We start from the raw sequence: 18,378 nt of genomic DNA on the forward strand, positions 1-18,378 counted from the left end.
TGCTGCTGCCTCGGCGGACACTGAACGTGGCCGTTCCTGCAGGAAGCACAGCTCGGGTTGTGCAGCGGTGGGGGTGCAGCTTTGGGATGGACAGGGAGGCTGGTTTTCTTGGGATGGGATGATCGAGTGCAAATCTGAATTTATTCTGGTGTAGTGTGTCTGTCCTGGTGGTTTCCCCTTCCCCAGTACTTTCATCAGTGCAGGTGTTTCTCCCATATCGATACTAACAGCATTTTCCATCCTTTGATTTGTATGGAAGCCAAAGGAATTATCCCTGAAGTTCTATACTATACTAGAAGTTCTATACTATAGCTAGTTCTATACTAGATCCATGAGATCATGCACACAGTGGAGGCACGGAGCCATGCCAGCGCATCATCAGATCACAACTTTGACAAATAACTAAGGGGTTAAACCAGAGTAATGCTGCATTACTTACAAGTGGTAACGTCTGCTGCTTCAGGAGTTGGAGAGACTGATAGCGCAGGTGAGTTTGTTACTGTGAGATGAGAAAACATGAAATTAAACATTGCCCATGCTTTAAACACACTGGTGGCTTAAGGGTCTTTTTCCAAAGTAAGTGATTATACGATTCGATGACTCATATGAAAAATGCTAAATTAGGAAACTGCTCACCACAGTTCAAGAAATGACCAGAAATAAATACCTGTATTTTCAGCTGTCGTGGACTCAGTTGGGTCTGTCAAAGAGAAAGTGAAAGCCATGCTTCAGTAACCATTCTGTTACAGTGTGAGCAAAGCAAGGACTGTTAACGGGGAGGGAATCAGTAGTTTGCTCCCAGGATCAAGCCTTAGAGCAATGCTCCTAAAGCTGAAGTCAGACGTTGTGACTTGTGGTGGTGTGTTTTCTGCGGGGGCTGATCCGAGACAGGAGAGAAAACAAACCGCCAGGTTAGCTGTTGCCCCAGCACTGGGTAGGCATGAGGGACCCCAACCACAGGAGACCCGCGGGTGTCATTCGAGTGGCCATCAGCCACGGCACCTGGAAGATGCTGCCACTGCCCATGGCCGGCATTAGCAAAGGTATTGCTCCTGTGCCGATACCAAGCCCCTTTCCCTGCTTTATTGTGTATGGAAGCCAAGGGAGAGGCAATTGGGATTATCCCTGCAGCTGATGGTTATATCCATGAGATTATACACCCAGTGGAGACAGGGAGCTAGTCAGTACGTGATCAGAACTTGGGCAGACAACTAAACACGTAAGCCAGAGTAACGCTGTATTACTTACAAGTGGTAATATCTTCTGGTTCAGGAGTAGGAGAGACTGTTACTGTGAGAAAGAAAAGATTAAATTAAATATTGTCTGCTTTTTAAATGTACATTTTTTTGCCCCGAGACCCATAGCAGCACCCTCAGCCGCTTGCGATATCACATGAAATCATGTGAGTAATGGGGAAGCACTGGGCTGCACGGCTGAACGTAGCCCGAGTGTCGCTGTGTACAGCTGTGAACACACACACTGCCATGATACAGCCGGCACAACGGTGTGCATTGCCCCCCAAAAAACCCGACAGCGAGACCCTGAGCTTGGGCAGGGAAACAAATAATGCAGCTGGACAGGGCACGGCCCTGGCAGCCGGCGTTGCCTTGCCAGGAAGGCAGGTGGGATGCTAAATCCTGAAGTGAGACTGAAAATGAGTTCCTGACAGTTAATTCCTTGACCCAGCCCGGGAGCGCTGTGTGAGCCGGGGGTCCTGCTGCTCTTTACGGTCTGACGGTACCTCTGCTCACCACGGGGCAATAAGCGCCCAGAAATGAATACCTGGTGTTTCAGCTCTCCTGGACTCCGTCGGGACTGTCAAAGAGAAAATAAAAGCTTTAGTAATTTTTCCAATACTGAGCAAGCAAAGCATAGACTGACAAAGCAGAGCAACGTTATCATTTAGCTGTAATTAGACCTGGTGTAATGAGACCACAAATCCAACTACGTTATAGCAGTTTACCTCATAATTTGGCATTTGTGTAAACCAGCTTGTGGTATTTCCACTGCCCTTGAGGGTGGATGGAAACCGTGGGGGTGTCTGTGTGTATCTCCACGGAGGCAAAAGAGCTCAGTGTGGTGGGACACCTCTGTCCACAGATCCCACCAGGAGTTCACCCGAGCCCCTTGAATTCTTCAGGGCTAATGATGAGGTAAGGCCTCCCTCACCTCCAAGAGAGCATGAATTTTGGCTCAGCGTTGTTAAAGTCCAGGGGAATCAGCACTCTGCTGCAGGATAAGTTGTACTTGACTAAACCTGAGATAAACGAACGCTGAAGTACTCCATACCTGTTGCTTCAGGTGTGGTGAGCTCCCGAGGGACTGTCAGGAGAGAAAATAAAAACCATGAAAAGAAGGAAAGCCAGATCAACGCTTTCTAACTGAAAGCCAGATCAACGCTTTCAGTTATGAGGTGAGACACGCAGCAGCACAGTCAGGGCTCTCCTCAAAACCTTGAGTGAGGGGATGCTTTCTGAAGCCTTGGAGAAGGCCGCAGGTGTTTTTGCCCAGCCATTGGTGTTTCTGCCATGCCATTTTCACTGCCACCCCGTGCGATGAGTACGGCTGTCGACAGTGGGGGGCAGGGAAGCAAACCCAGTAGGGACAGGTATAATTTCTGTCCTGCCTCCTCACCCAGGCTGAAATCCAGCATGAATCCCTCTTTGCAGTGAAAGCAGCTCCACCACTGCAAGATCCGCCAGAGCCTGGAAGATGAGCCACCCAGAACGCCCTTTTTAATTAAAGAAATTGCATGCAGCTTGGGAAGGTAACAAAAGGTAAGGTAACAAACATTTTGTTCTGTAAATTACTAAAATGTATAAGCAAGCATGGCTCATGCTGCCGTGCTGCCTCTTGATCCATCAGAGGAGAAGCGGTTTGCAGTGTGCGGGCTATGGCGGGTTGAGCGGGACTGAGTGAATTAGGAATGCAGGCTGACAGTCTGAGCAGGATTCCTCCTTAAATGCTTCTCCTGGGGCTTGCAGCTTATGTACAGCACATCAAAGATTCGTTGCAATTGTTTCTCAAACGTTCATTGTAATTATTTGTCAGTAACCATCAGCTAAGAACAGTGCCAGAAAAAGGGGAGAAGAAATAACAAAAATAAAATCAGAGTGAAAATATGGGCCTCTTCAGAGGGGCAGCAGAAGCCCTATTCACTTCTTCAGGAATACGTAAGTCTCATGGCTATTGTCATTCATTATATCATTATAATACAAGATGACAGCACAGCATGACTGTCACTTCCTGATAGGATCTCACTTTCTCTTGGACAGAAACGCTGAATCCACAAAGATGCAGTGCCCTGCCAGCCTACATGGATGTCTGGGATCACACACACCGCATTCATCTGGTGCCAGAACCTCCATCAAAAAAATTTCCCTCTGTATCCTCAGCTGGCAGGAATTTTCTTAATTTTCCTCAGTAAACTTCACATAAATGTGATGCAGGTCTTGGAAAATGAGTTCGAATTCAGAAAGAGAAGAAAATACATTTATAAAACTGCAAGTCTGTCACAAGCACTTTGAGGCTTTTAGGCAAATAGTCTTTGTCCCAAAAGCAGATTCCAGGTTGGTCTTTCAAAACCTGCTGGTGGTCCCCTCTGGAAGAAAATGCTCTTTCTTTCTGTTTCCTCCAGACCCAGGTAGAGGAATCCCTTGTTGGAAGGACGAGACGGCCCCAGGATGTATGAAGCCCACAGGGGCTGGTCCCACCTGGGACCAGGGTGCCCCTGGCCATCCTTCTTGGCTCTCGTTGTCCTCCCCTCCCCCTGCATGGCCACTGCCAAGGTTCCCCGTTCCCATAGTGGCTCCACCCTTGCGCCAAGCTCTCCTTTCACCCATACCAGCTTGCATGCACAGCTTAGGAAACTTAATTAACATTAAATAAAATGGAAAAGCGGAGTACCTTCACAGATAACACTAGCATCTTCCTTGTGGTAGCAGTCGTGCGTGCCCACCCCTCTGTGAGAGCACTGCTCCAGGGAGGACTCGTCCCCTGTGCATGCCACGTTGTCCAGGAGAATACTTCCTGTGCCTTCCCCAAAAAAGGCATCGATTTTGGCTGAGACAGCCTCTCCGCAGCCCAGCTGCCTGCACACCACTGTGGCATCCTTCATGTCCCAGTCATCATCACAGACGGTTGCCCAGCTCCCATTGTGAAAGACTTCTAGGCGTCCCGAGCACATGTCCTCTCCATTCACCAGTCTCAGGGACATGTCTTGGAGAAGAGGGAAACACATAGGCACTCTGCAGCCTGAGAAATGGGCTTTCCAGGTGCATTCATCACATCGCAAAAGCCAACTTTGTTGTGTTGCACAGAAAGTGGCAAAACCATGAAATTAATCTTATCATAAGAAGCCACATTGTATCAGTTCATCAGCTACCATAAATCCTTATTCTCATAGTGTGCCATATACACTTGGGAACAAATATAAAGATTTTCTTTCTCCTACAGGCTTTGATGTATACATCCGTGGCTAACACAACCATTCCTATTGATACCAGTATTCTTTAACAACAAAACTCTTAGATAAGCCTCAAGTATCTCAGAAACTCATCTTACACACATTTACTTGCTTTGAAATTTTTACCTATGCAATTTTTGCCTTCCTACACATCCTTAAGTTACTATATAAAATATGTCAGCTGTGAAAGCTTTGAAAGACCCATTTAGCGAGTACTCACCAGCTGGAACAGGCTCCGTTGTGACCGTGGGAGTAACCGGCTCTAGAAAAGGAAACAGAAAAGTGAATTTCTAGTTTTACTACAGAGGATGCTTAATAATGTTCTTCAGTTACTACGTGGAAAAAAAAAGAAAGCAGGAGTGATATAAAGCAACCCATTCATCTCTGGAAGCATCATCATCAAAAAGGAGAAGGCTGCAAATTCTTTTTTAAATGTCGGGTGTTAATGGTTGCTGTTACCTTGCAGGTCTAATCTTTAATTGTTTTAGGTGTGGGAAAGAGACACATGTATGCTTGGGTTGTATGTTTTAACTCTACCTGAGGTCTTTACTAAAAATCCTAACTCTATTAAAAATGTCCTTTGATTTTTTTCCTCAGGGAAAAGTATCCCCAGCATAAGTCGTAAACCAGCATTCTTTGTGCCGGGTCTCATCCACAATGCTTTTCAGCCAGTTACATTTCACCTCAGTCATTTCAGGCTTGTAGAGTGCCCACCATATGGACAAGCTTTGCCCGTGGACCACCAGTTGCCACGGCACTGGCCCCACAGAAGCTGCGGAGACTTGGCCTCTCCAACTGCACACGTGTTTCGAGTCAGAATACAGAATTGCTGGAAAATTAGGAACTGGTATGGAAAAATCCTAAAGGAAGTTACTAAAAATAATTTCCTACTAAATACAAGACAAGTAGATTTTATTTACTCGTCATACTTCATAATTTATGAGAAATCAGCACTAAGAGGACTGAAATATAATAGTCATGATGTGAAATTATGATTCAAATAGTAATGTATAAAGCAGGCAACAGAGTCAGAAATGGCATCAAATGAGATTGACGGTATTCCAGGTAGCCAAAAGATTTGAGAATTAAAATAAAAAACTAAAACACAAACCTGTGTGAATAAGCTGCATGGGTTAACAAAAGGAAAAAAGGTGGTAAAACACAGCAATTCTCATAGGTCTTGGTTTCATGCCCGAGACCATTCCACTGATGGAAACAAGTTGTGCATCAATGTCAAAGCTTGAAGGTAAGCTTGTGTGTCTCACGAAGCAATAGTTTACGAGAGATGTGCTGGCGTACCTGTGCAAATGACGCTGGCATCCTCTTTATGTTGGCAGTTGTGGACAGCGATCCCGCTGTGGGAGCACTCCCACAGGTTATCTTCATCCCCTCTGCACTGCACGTCATCGAGGAGGATGTTCCCAGAGCCTGGACCAAACTGGGCTTCAGACACTGCCAGCAGAGCTTCTCCGCACCCCAGCGTCCTGCACACCACCTCGGCGTCCGCCAGCTCCCAGCCGTCATCGCAGACCGTTCCCCAGCTGCCGTTGTGGTAGAGTTCAACGCGGCCTGAGCACCTGCCATCGCCGTCTGCCAGTCGCAGGGACAGAGCGGAGGTATCTGCTGCGGAGAATGAGCCCAGGTTGCCCATCAGTGGTGTTTACCCGAGGCGGTGGCACAGCCTGTCTTCAGGCTGGGTACCACCCCAGCGAAGACAGGAGCAGGTAGCCCACGACGTAGGCTGCTCTGACAAAGGGTCTTGCCTTTATTATAATTATAAATGCTCCAACACATCTTTCCACATGCAACACTCAATGGGCATGGACATAGTCCTCATCCACAATGTGCTGATCTCTGGGGAAAATGATCCTCACCCGTGCAGCTAGCCACCACCTCTCCCCGCTTTGGGCAACAGAGGGAGGGTTTTCTACCTTCTCTTTACCATCACTCTCGTCTATACTGTAGTGCTGTCTAAAGGACGAACACAAATACCCAGAGCCAACCTTTTCCTGGCATACCTTGCAATCTAAGGGATATGGTTTGGGGTTCTTCATGTTTTTTCTTCCTTTAAATAATGCCTGGTTCAGCTTCTATTCCCATCCTTGCTAACTCTCTGGCCTAACAGATGGTTGGCACAGCATCATTTCCCCAGAATAGTAGCAGAGCTATTTCCACAGACCAGGCTCATTTCTGAGAGCTGGGTACTTACGGAATACTCCACACATTTATCTCACTTCCAGAGTGAAAAGCTTTTAGAGATCTGAAGTTCCAAATTAGTTTTATGGGCCTGGAGTGTATTTTTCTTTCAGAGAAAGAAATCAGAGACACCTCCGACAGCATAATTGAGCTCCTCCTAGTTTGTGGCCACCATAAACTGTACCAAGTATACACACCTGTCTTACTCCTTGGTGGGTCGGTGATTACGAGGTTTTGATTTTGGGACATTTTGCTGTCACCTGGCAGCCATCTGTAACCAGCTAATGCACATCCATTCAGAACGAGGGCCATGCTTCCTAGGACTCTCTTTCCCCTTAATTCCTTTTTGCTGACTATGATCAAAGCTCCTTCCATCCGAGTACCACGCTTATCATTTACTTCTGCAAAAGTTGGCTGCAAAGAAATGTCAGCAGCAATGTGCTTGGCCCACTTCCCAAGATCAAGGTCTAAACTTCTACAAGACCGCCAAATATGATTTCAGGGAGAAAAAAATAATAATTGAGACAAAAGGTAATTAACCGGTTGATCCAGGCATTGAGTATTCACCAGTGATGGTGAAAGGTGATAAATAGAAAGTTGAAGAACTGGCCTACATTAGCTATCGAAATCCAGGTGAGAATAGTGAGAAAGAGGCAGATAAAAAATTCTATATCCAGACCCGGATCTTGATTTAAATTACAGGCAGAAATAAATTTGTTGTGGTTCAGCTGATATTAAAAATGGCTTTACTGGGAGGGAGGTGTCTTTCCTATTAAAGTTTCTAAGTAGATGAAGTATTTAATCTGAAATACGAACAGCATTCTGAAACTTTGGGAGCACTTTTTCAGAAAATAAAGGGCTGATTAAATAAGAATGCCAAGAATCTTTAATGTATTCTTGTGGGGGTGTCTACAGACAGCTGAAAGGCAACTTTTTACTTTCAGCAAATTCATAAAAGGAAATAACTGATATTTGTATCTCTTCAAAGTCGATGTTTTATGCTTAATTAACTGCAGAATATAATCAAAGGAAAACACTGGGTTTTCCTGAGCTTTTAGCCCAAAGAACAGTTTACCTACAGTTTGAACAAATGAAAGTAACGATATTATTAGTTAGAACTATAGAGGAGAGCCCTTTTGTCCCTCTAACCATTGAACAGCATCCCTGTTACACACAGTATGCATAAATAAGGTGAAATTCTTTGCTCAAATATTTGGTTGGGTAGACATAGGCAAAGCACTTAATAGTTACAAGCGCATAGGTCCATAGTAATGAGGGTATTTTTAGGAAGCTATACACACACCATGTATTAAGTTCCTTAAGCCTGCATAATAGTCAACAGATCACTCATTTAAGAAATTCTGAAAGCCAAGCAACTAAAAGTAAGTCTTGAGGGACCACATTCATTCCTCAGTTTCACTGGTGTGCGCGAAGAAGTGCAAACTTCTGTCGTTCAGCTGGAACAGAGCCCAGGCTGAATAAATAAGGCAAGCAGCAAAATCTGATCTGTAAGACATGCTTCGAAGTAGGAAAGTTTTCATTTCTCTCCTTTTGAAAGTGAAACGACAGGCAGGAAAAAGGGTAGCAAAACACTGACTGAAATGTCTTCTTCACTGTGCTGAAGATTTGTCTGTTCACGTCTAAGCTGCTTGTAGAAATTAGGGTGGATCTCCCTAGATCTCCAACATGAAAATATTGTTCGAAATGAGGTTAATGGGTGGAGCAGTAAGCAAATCTGTACTGCACATTACTCTTTCTGGTGCTGCTGCCACTGGCATTGAGTCACAGCTCTGAACTTCTGACAGCATAGATAAGGCTGTAGAAGACAAGTGGTGTTAAGAAAAGGTTGTAAGGAGAGGAATTGTCAGTTGCCTTGGTAATTGTTTATCATGTTATGCAGCATCTTGGACTAACAGATGGTATGGATGTTACACAGCCAGCCACAGCTCCCGTACCCCGATGAGACCCTCAGCCCTGGCCTCTGAAACGGGAACAGCACATAGAGAGCGGCAGAAGGAAAGGCAAGATCTGTGTGCTCTCTGGAGGCCACGATGAGAATTCAAAACGATCTTCATAACCTCAGTAAATGTCAAAAATCAGCAAGCTGAAACTCGATAAAGACGGGTGGAATGGGCTGCTCATCGGAAAGAGAAAACCAATGCACAAAGGCAAAATCGTCCTTTCAGCTGGCACAGAAGGACCATGGAAAAACTAGAAGCTGGTGATGTTAATGCTGCAGTAAGCCAGTCCAGTCTCAGTCTTGCTCTCAGAGTGATACACGGGAGCTACTTATCCTCCTTGGTGCCAAAGAGACCTCAGCTGCTCAGTCGGTGATTGCACGTTTAAGAAAGATAGAGGTAATGGGGAGAGCTTGGATGAATGAGTCAAGAATATAATAGGCTTGAGAATCATGAGCTCTGAGGAAAGCTTTAAAGAGCTGAATTTAGTTTATGTGCGAAGTGTTTTTCACTATTCTCAAGAGGGCTCTAAAGAGGATGGCCACCAGTTCCTCTGACCCCTGGAGTCTGCGGAGAGCTAAACCAGAGACTGTAGGCACTACAGAAAATATCCATCAATAAAAGAACTTTAAATATAATATCCAACACACTTTTTTTGTGTGTGTCTTGAAAATATCTGTCAAGTTCAGAGGCAAAGTACACATAGTCATCTCCCTGATGGAGATTTGGATAGGGGTTTAAAGCCTTTCTGAATCATAAGAAAAGGAGGTGGGACAGTATGGGCTGGATAGGAAGGTCCCAGCTCAGATGATGGCTGGATGCAAAATGGCCCTGTCTGGTGAAATTCTGGTTTTAAGATTTTTTAATACCTAGGAAATTATTTCATAGATTCTTTAAAACAGCTCATTCACTAATAATTTGCAAATTGCTGTACAAAATAGATGCCAGAATAGGAGGTGCCCCAACGAAGAGAATGGAGAAACTGTGGGACGTGTGCACAGACAGCACAGCCCGATCAGCGCTGAAGAAGGGCTGGACCAAAGCTCCGCGTAAGTTAACTTCCCCTCCCCAGGGGGGGGACCACTAAGAGGTGCTGAGGAGGAGCGTATGAACGGAAAAGCATACAAGGTATGCTCACGTTTGTCTCTTTGCCACCTCCCGTTTGCAGCTCAGGGACCTTCTGAGCTCCAGATGGTACCTTGCGTGGTGACGCAGCGCAGGGCCAAGGCGCACAGATTGCATCTGACTGTTCCTTACCGTGCCTCAGCGTAGAGAGCGATGCTGGAGTTGTTGCCGGCTCAGTGCTGTCGGTGACTGGGGCAGATGTGATCGAGTCGTCTGTTTCTGTGACAGAACAATTTGTTGAAGCTTTGAGGGGAAAAAAACAATAGGAACGATGAACAATAATGGCCAAACATGAATGGGAAACAGAATTAAATTTTTGGTTAAAACATTCTGGATTTGTCATTTTGCTAGAAAAGTATGAAAATACGGGAAGATTTGTTTCAGAGAACAAACATGGACTTATCCCTCTTACTTCTACCTGAGTCTCTACCACCACATAATATGATGAAAAATAAGTATTTAAAATTTGGATTTTTAAGCTTCTTGGCTACTGGAAAATGAAGCAATGTGCTCTTAGCCCTCTTCACTAAAACTTCATTGCATATATTTTCCATACCGTATGGTTTTTCCTTAGCTCAGTTAGACTCAAAACTGATTTTGCAACCATAACTTTACATTTGTAAGCTGTGCTTAGGATTCCTGCTGTAGATACTGCCTCAGTCTCTTCATTTATTGAAGGGGGTGCAGAGGAGGAATACAGGGATGTCGAAGGTACTGTGAAAAAGTTGAGGAAATGAATTATTAGAGAGAAACATCAATCTCCTTGGTGAGAGAGTACAGAGAGCCAGTACTGGCAGTACTTCTGTACTGTCGGGTGGTGGCATCTCCATCTTTAGGACTGCGAAAGAACTGCTAAAGATTATTGAATCTTTACGGTGAAGATCTCACAATCTGATTTAGTCATTGATGCTCTCTGCTGTAAAATATCCACTTGTGCCCAGAAAAAAGCACTGGTATTTGGGGTCTTTTGCTGATGCCTGAATTATGCAAAAAATACAAACAGTTTAAAGCCCTAAATTATTCATAATTACACATCTCCCAAACTTTGACAGCCCAATATTTAAGAAACTAATACGTTTAGAACCTGGATTCTTTCTTCACTGAGGTGATGAATTAGCAGTTGACTGACCTTAAATTTTATACAGTTATTGTGATCCTACCAAAGTAATCTATTTTAAACAAACTTAAACACTATTATTATTATTATTAGAATTTATGGCATAGTGTCTGTTCTTACCTTCAGCAGCTGTGGAAGGGATTTCTGGAGTTGAGGTACCACCATCTTCTGTAAGTGGGGTGGGTGAAAAGGATGATTCTGCAGTATTTTCAGAGGCTGTGAGAAGGAAGAAACATGGAAATGAGAGGAAAAGAGCATTCAGGTAAGGCCGTGTGACTGAACTCAGCTCTTGATGGATTTAATTGCCTTCAGGCTTTGTAGCAAAGCGACTCGGTGTATTAGCTGTCCCCCCCATCCACTGACGTGGCTCAGACATGGATCTTCATGCTAATGCTTTGCCTTACAAGCATCAAAAAAGTTGCAGACTTCTCTCATCCAGAGTGAGAAAAGCAAAAGGCGTGTGAGGAGCAAAAATAGAAACGGGCGTTGTAACTCGGCAGTAACGTTTATTGGCGTATAGTTTCCCAGCGCTGCAATGGGGCACGTTTTGTCAACTTTATTCAGAGGTTCACAAAGTGAAATAACAAAGGGCATGCTGGTTCTATAGAGGGAAATGTTTACTACAGCTATTCCTGCCTTATCGGGCTGAGAGTCTTTCTCCAGAGGTACAGTAGTCACTGCAGAAAGGAGGGAGAGGCCATCAGGACCGACACTAAAATACAGCGTCTGTTTTTCCTGCTGTTCTCTGCCGGATCTCTTTGCCCTGCGGAGCACCACCATTAGCAGGTGCCGAAGAGGGGAGGGAGGCTGGAGGGAGAGCCAGCGCTCTCATCCCCCGCTCGCTGGGCTGAGCCTGCGACACGCTGGGCCACAGGTTGGGAGAGGCTGAGAAATCCTCGGGGGGGAGTACAGGACCCGCCGTTCCTCCTGGATTGGCTTGATAAGAAAGCCCAAGCCTGGAGGCTTTATAAATTGTTTAGAGTCCAGATAGGTGATGTTACAAATGGTGGGAAACGTAGACTGAGTGGCTTTTTTTCCCCGAGTCAGGCTTCAGAAATAAAAATAAAGATAATGATTTCCTTCAGATTCTGTGGTTCAAATTCCGCACTATTCACCTTCCCTTGAAGCAGGTTTCGCATATAGCATTTGCAGCTCCGGAATAGAGCAGCAGTAGTAGCGTCAGTGATAGCTTCCCCGTGCTGCCAGAAAGCCAGCAGGTTGGGACCAAGCAGATGAAGTTCATGGAGAGGCATCAGTTGCACTGGGAGATGGTGATTTTGCAACACCTCTTGGCATCTCCACTGATGTCCCCTCCTAACCAAAACTTATGTTTTTCTAACATGCTACATGTTGTGCAGACGCCCTTTACCTGTGATGCCCTTTACCTGTCTGCAGCGTAGTCAGGATTTCTGATGTGCTGCTTTCCTCCGTGACGACGGTGGAAGCGAGTGCTGTGCTGTCAGAGGAGGCTATAAAGATGAGAAATTGAATGGTTGCAAGTAGCAATTAAAAGCACAACTGTGATTTGAGAAGCTTGTGGCTTGCTTTAAGTCTCAGGCTTGATAAAAAGCTGCGTTATCAGTCTGCCAAATAACTAGAGAGGCAGAGGTCCAACCAAGGGAGATGAGCGCAAATGCCTGGCTGTGCTCCTTGATGTTTCTGGAGTTTTTGTGAATCTTGGATGCACAAAATCACATATTATTTTTTTTTTTTTTTTGCTTTGCAAAATTGTAAGCCTAGTATTTACAGGTACAAGCTCAGAGGTGTTAATCATTAAATACATATATTCCTGATATGTCCTGACAGCTTGGTATTTTAAAAGTGAGGATGTTGTAAGGGGGTTGCTCCTTCACAGAGGTGTTCAATTTGTAGTTGTCTGCTATGAATATTTTACAGATTTACATGATTGCATCTTAATCCATCTCAAACCCCCAAAGTAACAGAATATTTGTCTTAGCACTTGTAAAATGGCTGTTCTTACCTTCATAGACTGTGGTTGGCATTTCAGGACCTGATGTGGCATTTTCCTCTGTGACAGTTGTGGATGCAGAAGCTGTAACTAAGTCCAAGAGAAAGTTGAGAAAATAAAAAGAAGAGGGGAGATTGGCAGCAGTTAGGAGTGACCATGTGAACTGAAATCTTGATGAAAGTAAGTAGATTTAGGCTTCGCAGGACAGTGAGTCAATGCACAGCCTGTTTTTTTTTTTTCCTGAAAAACAGATTTTCACCTTCATTTAATATTTAATAGTAAAGACATATTTCTAACTGCATTCTCTTACTACTAGCTATGCAAAAATAATTTGGAAAGATGCAAAGTGGCCATTGTTAGGGGAAATAAAGAATGATATTTTTCTTATGCTCTGGAAGTGACTTTCAGCAGGCGAGTGTGCCTCACCTTCCTCGAGGGCTGTCAAGGTCCCCGGAGCAGACGATGTCTCAGTCTCTGCTGGGCTTGAGCTGGAGGAGGAATCTGCAGAGGTGGCCAGAGGGTGAGGAAATATGTTACTAAACAGAATCACCACCATGGAAAAGAAAATACATTTCAAGGATCTGTGAAATCACTAATAGTTCAGACTTCATGGAAAAGAAAGTCTGTTCCTTGGACTTCAACTTTTGGTAATGCAGCTCAGAAGAATGTCTTCCAATTAGTTAATTACAAGTGAACTGGGGAGACTGATGACACCAGTGTGCCTCTCAGCAGGGTATAAACACACCTTATTTCCATTCTACCTTTGCACTAACTTAAGAACCAGGAAAAATTAAGCAAGATTCTTAAAAGAATTTAAGGTGAAGAAAATATCCAGGTAAGAGTGCCTCAGATGAACTGATTGTAAAGATCTCACCATACATACATGCAGTCTTGATGACTGTGTATACAGGTAGAATTAATTATGTGCCCGTTTTCCCTCTAACCACATTTTCTCATGAAAATGAAGATAGTGTTGGCCATTGGCTCTTCCAAAGCTAATTACATGCAGTTATTAAATATTTTTACTGAATTCCTGGTGTTCCTCCTGTTTGCTCTAAACAAATTGCATATATTGCCCAAAATTTCCACACATGACATTCGCGGTCTGTTTTTTTCCCTTGCCTTTGCCAGCTGAAGTTGGGGGTTCTGTGGTAGATGTCACAACAGTGCTGCCTGTGGAAAGTGTTGATGCAGAAGTGGAAGTTTGGGGACTCCTTGAGGATTCTGGAAGTTAGAGGAAATAAATGATTAAAGAACTGTAAGAGTGGTCATGAGAACTGAAACATTGGTGAAATAATTTAAACATCGGGTTTTGTGCAGCAGAACTTCAGAGATATTTGCCAGTGGTGCTATCAGTGCAGAAATAGATGTGCAGGGTGTGCAGCAACAGTTCGGGGCTACGACTGTGTGTTTTTGGAGGTTCAAGTCTTGAGAAGAAATGATTTTGGGAACCACTCTTTCACTTCTGGGCTGCATATGATCAAAAACTGCATTTTCACACCCACTCCTCTGTGGCTGTGTGTTACGAAGAGCATTAGCAATTACCTCAACATTTAAAAACTCCAGGAAACATGAGTAATGGCCATACTTTAAGATTTCCAGGGTGCTATGATTATTTCAGGAACAGTGAAAACAAACAGGAGTCGGAAACTTAGGCCTGGAGCGTTAAGACTTGCCTTGTGTTTTCCCTAATTATTAGTAGATGAGCGGCAAATACAGTTCCTATGAGCAAGCCAAAGAACAGAAATTATATAGTAATTTGCAGCAATAACTATTAATTCAGAACATGTAGCTTTCTAGAATACTGTCTGCCAAGGAGCTGTAATCACATGATTTTTGCCTTAAAAATTAGTCTCTGAGGATTTGGGGAGATTGTGAAGAGCTAATGGACTTATGTTTCAAAAGCCTGCCTTACCTGTTGGTGCAACTGTGAAGCGTTCTACGCTTGTGAACAATGAAAAAAAGCAAAAATTTACTTTTATTGTGCAGTTATGTATGATGCTTCAAAATAGGCTGCTTCTAGCTATGCAATCTTTGATTTCAGTTATGTTTATGACAAGAGTATTAATTTTTGTTTTCAATTCAGACATGCCTGGTTCTCATCTGCATGTGCTTCCGTCTCCTCTTAACTGGTTGCCTTTCTTATCTTGGGAATGGCCTGTAATCACATGTTGACTAAAGTGGTCCTGAACTACCTTCTTTTCACCATTTTCATACTGAGTGTTTGCTGCTGTCAATCTTGGTATTTTGCCCAGGATGTCCCTTTGTTCCTTGACCACGCAGACCAGCCTAAATAGAGGACCCTCCACATGCACACATTTCAGCTCTAGTCTGATTTCCAAGCTCTACTCTGATGCTTTTTGCATTTATGGTCAACAGGACAATCCAAGGAGATTTTTAAGAGTGTGCAACATTTATTTATTTATTTTTTTACCTGAACAGATGACGCCGACATCCTCATTGTGTCCGCAGTTATGTGTGCCCCAGCCGGCGTGCTGACAGTCCCAGAGGTAAGATTCAGTTCCTCTACACCGCACATCATCCAGGAGGATGTCTGCGCTGCCAGGGCCAAAGTAAGACCATCCCATGACAGAAACAATTTGACCACAGTTTAGTTGTCTGCATACAACACTGCCACTGTTCGTATTGAAGAGATCATCACAGACTGTCCCCCATTTGCCTTCACGGTAAACTTCAACCCTCCCAGAGCATCGGTCCCTTCCAGATACCAGTCGCAGCTGTGGTTCTTCTGGAACTAAAGCAAAAATTGACAGGTAAGCATCTCAGTTTATTTACTCCCAGGATATCTAAGCTTCTTATGTCTAAGGTTGCATCCCCACCAGTGCAGGGGTGGGCTGCCCAGTGTTCCTGTGTCCCCAGTACCCAGGGCTTACTGGGGAACGCCTGCAGTGCACTAAGCAGCACCGGGCAGGGAGCTGAACCGCGGAGCCCAAATTGATGTGGTTAATTCGGGCCTGTTCACATGGCTCTGCTGTTTACAGGACCCAATCCATCACGGTAGGTCATCGTTGGCTGTGTTGGTGAGATAACCAGCTCACCCAGAGCTGGCTCATGTAACTCTACAGGTGTGCCAGGTATGGTCTCACTCAGGAGCACGTCTCACCCTCTTACCTTTGGGTCTAAATTTGTCTTTTATCCAATCTGAAAATTTATCCCATAGTGAGTTTTGACTTCCAGTTGCTGAGCTTCCCGGTGAGTTCCACCAGAAACCGCTTGCTGTGGCAGATAAGAAAGGATATTAGCATGGATGTAACATATCACAATTCTTGGTATGCTTTATGTTTAGCTGTGTGTTGATACAGAGTTAGATACAGTAAGTGTGGTACATATGATGAGGTACATACGTGGTGTGTTTTCAAAGCAATTCTGCGGTTCCCCTCTGTGCCTGGAATGACACGTTCATTCCCTTGTGGTTCAGTAGAGGATGACTGTAGAGGACCTTATTTCATGGCAGCACAAAGAGCAAAGGGATCTGACCCCAGAAATCCTCATGTACATCCTTCACCATGTGTGGTTACCACAATAGCAGGGGAGGCTGTGGACCATTTGTCTGTGCAGCTGTTTTGGCTGACGGCCCGGTGTGTTAGCTTAAATCATTGCAATCGCCTGCTCCACTCTGCCCGAGAAGCCCAACTTTGTCTAACTCTGCAGTGAAGAGTTACTCTGCTTAAGGTATTTAAAAATGTATGTTTGATTAAACCAGGCCATAGAATCATGGTTCAAGTACCAGGGGATGAAATGGTCTTCCAAAACAGGACACAAACCTGCTGTCTGACCACGTGGTTTTGATAGTCTATAGTTTTAGTCATATAAATACGTTTTAAAATCTACTTATATTCACTGAAAAGAAAAGGGATTTAGGCTGCCAGGGTTCAAAGCAATGTTTTCAAATGACAGCTTTTAGAAATAATGTCCTTGGTCTTTCAGAGTTAACATGCTCTGAAGACCGGTGCTTGATTCAATCACTAAAATCAGAAGAAATTTCATTTGGGGATTTTTTAAATTTTTTTTTTCAAATTGGCATTTGATCTTCAGACACTCACTTTTACTCTATTGATATTAAAGTCTTGGGTTTGCAAGACAGGGTCCTAAGTGATTTTTCCAGTCAGTTAATCCAGCCTACATCAGGTCAAACCAAAGACAAAAGTGAACCTATTGAATAAGAACAAAGATGATAGGGATGCTGAAGTGCAGGGATTTGACCACCTTCTTGAAATGCAGCTTAGTCCTCTTTGATGCTGAATGTCCCTCTGGGCTGCTTTTTGCTCCTGTCTTATAAATAATTCAATATAGCCAACGTCTTAATCTACACTCTAGGAAATTATCTCCTTTTGTAAGGGATTGACAAGACTTTATTCATGGTGCTCATGCTGATAATTAAAGATCAAAGTAGCTCATTTAAACTAGCAAGATTATAAGGAAGGTTTGGGGTTATTGCTGTTTGATGTTTGAAGGAGCATGGCACTGCAGTAGAGTATATTTTCACCTGGGTCTGGCTGGCTGCTCTGTGTTTCTTTTTCTCTCTTTACATTTTAAAATGTACAGTATGGAAGAACTTATGTTCAAAACTAGAATATTAGAAGAAGAATGTTTGGGGAAGAACTTCCCCAAACTCTTCCCCTCACAGAAGAGAAACAAAGAAAATGTTCTTTAACCTCCTTTAGCCTATAATCTTCATGGGTTATATTTTGAAATATAACCTGTGGATCTGATCTGAATCTTCGAATTAGAAGGCAAATTAAACCATCAATTTTATGGCACAAAGGTTGTCAGCAATATTCTTGGAGTCTCTTTGCGACCACTTCCCAGCGAGCCGGTCTGTATTAGTAACTAATTCTGCCTGTAGCATTTCCCTGCAAGCATGAAAAAAATTTAGACACAGTACCTGGTTCAGATAGAAGAGTAGCACTTAACAGAAGCAACCAGGTGAGACTCACGTGAAGGTCCATTTTCATTGCCGTGGTCTGTTCTAACCCAATGCACTTTCAGAATTTATACTAAATGAGTTCTGGTCTACACCAAAGGTGTGTGCTGTGCAATTTGATCTTTCTTCCTCACCTTCCAGATCAATGCCAAGGAAGTGATTTACTGAGTATTTTCATTTCACAGCGTACATCCAGACATCCGGATAAGTAGATCCAGATCACAGCGCTGTTCCGGACTGGCTACCGAGATCTTCCCAAACACTCCTCGGGCACCTTTGTGTTGATGATGAGGTTGTTCCAGGAAGCAGAGATTTACTTTTGGAGATTACGCTGTTTGGGAAGGGTTCTCATACCACCAGTTAAGTTGGTTTCCAATCTACAACCATAGTAAACCAGATTGAATCAGTGTGAGAATTGTGCCAAAAGAAGATTAGCATCCAAAAATGTCAGGGAAGTCTCAACCAAATTCTCTCTGTCTGCTGTAAGAAGCAGTGTCTGTGCTTTTTCATATACTCTGGCTCCTCTTTAACCTGGGACGAGATCCCTCCAGCATGTTTCAGATCTGCAGTTACATTTCTCTCACTTGCAGCCTACAGAGCAAT

The 18,378-nt window shown here is 43.9% G+C and overlaps 1 protein-coding gene across 1 annotated transcript in view; it reads right to left on the bottom strand.

The window, feature by feature from the left end:
• Positions 1-2,251: 2,251 nt before the first annotated feature.
• Positions 2,252-18,378, bottom strand: part of LOC309674370 (scavenger receptor cysteine-rich domain-containing protein DMBT1-like) — a gene marked incomplete at both ends in the record, with an annotated part of 50,337 nt that continues 34,210 nt past the window's right edge. The window contains 8 exons of the mRNA XM_082486392.1: positions 2,252-2,322; positions 3,907-4,218; positions 4,686-4,727; positions 5,765-6,088; positions 9,877-9,963; positions 10,982-11,077; positions 12,247-12,330; positions 12,843-12,920. Of these exons, the coding sequence (XP_082342518.1) occupies positions 2,252-2,322; positions 3,907-4,218; positions 4,686-4,727; positions 5,765-6,088; positions 9,877-9,963; positions 10,982-11,077; positions 12,247-12,330; positions 12,843-12,920 (1,094 nt within the window). The remainder of the gene's footprint in view (positions 2,323-3,906; positions 4,219-4,685; positions 4,728-5,764; positions 6,089-9,876; positions 9,964-10,981; positions 11,078-12,246; positions 12,331-12,842; positions 12,921-18,378) is intronic.

Source organism: Vanellus vanellus (genome assembly GCF_965231255.1).
Source record: "Vanellus vanellus genome assembly, chromosome: 7".
NCBI classification, from domain to species: domain Eukaryota; kingdom Metazoa; phylum Chordata; class Aves; order Charadriiformes; family Charadriidae; genus Vanellus; species Vanellus vanellus.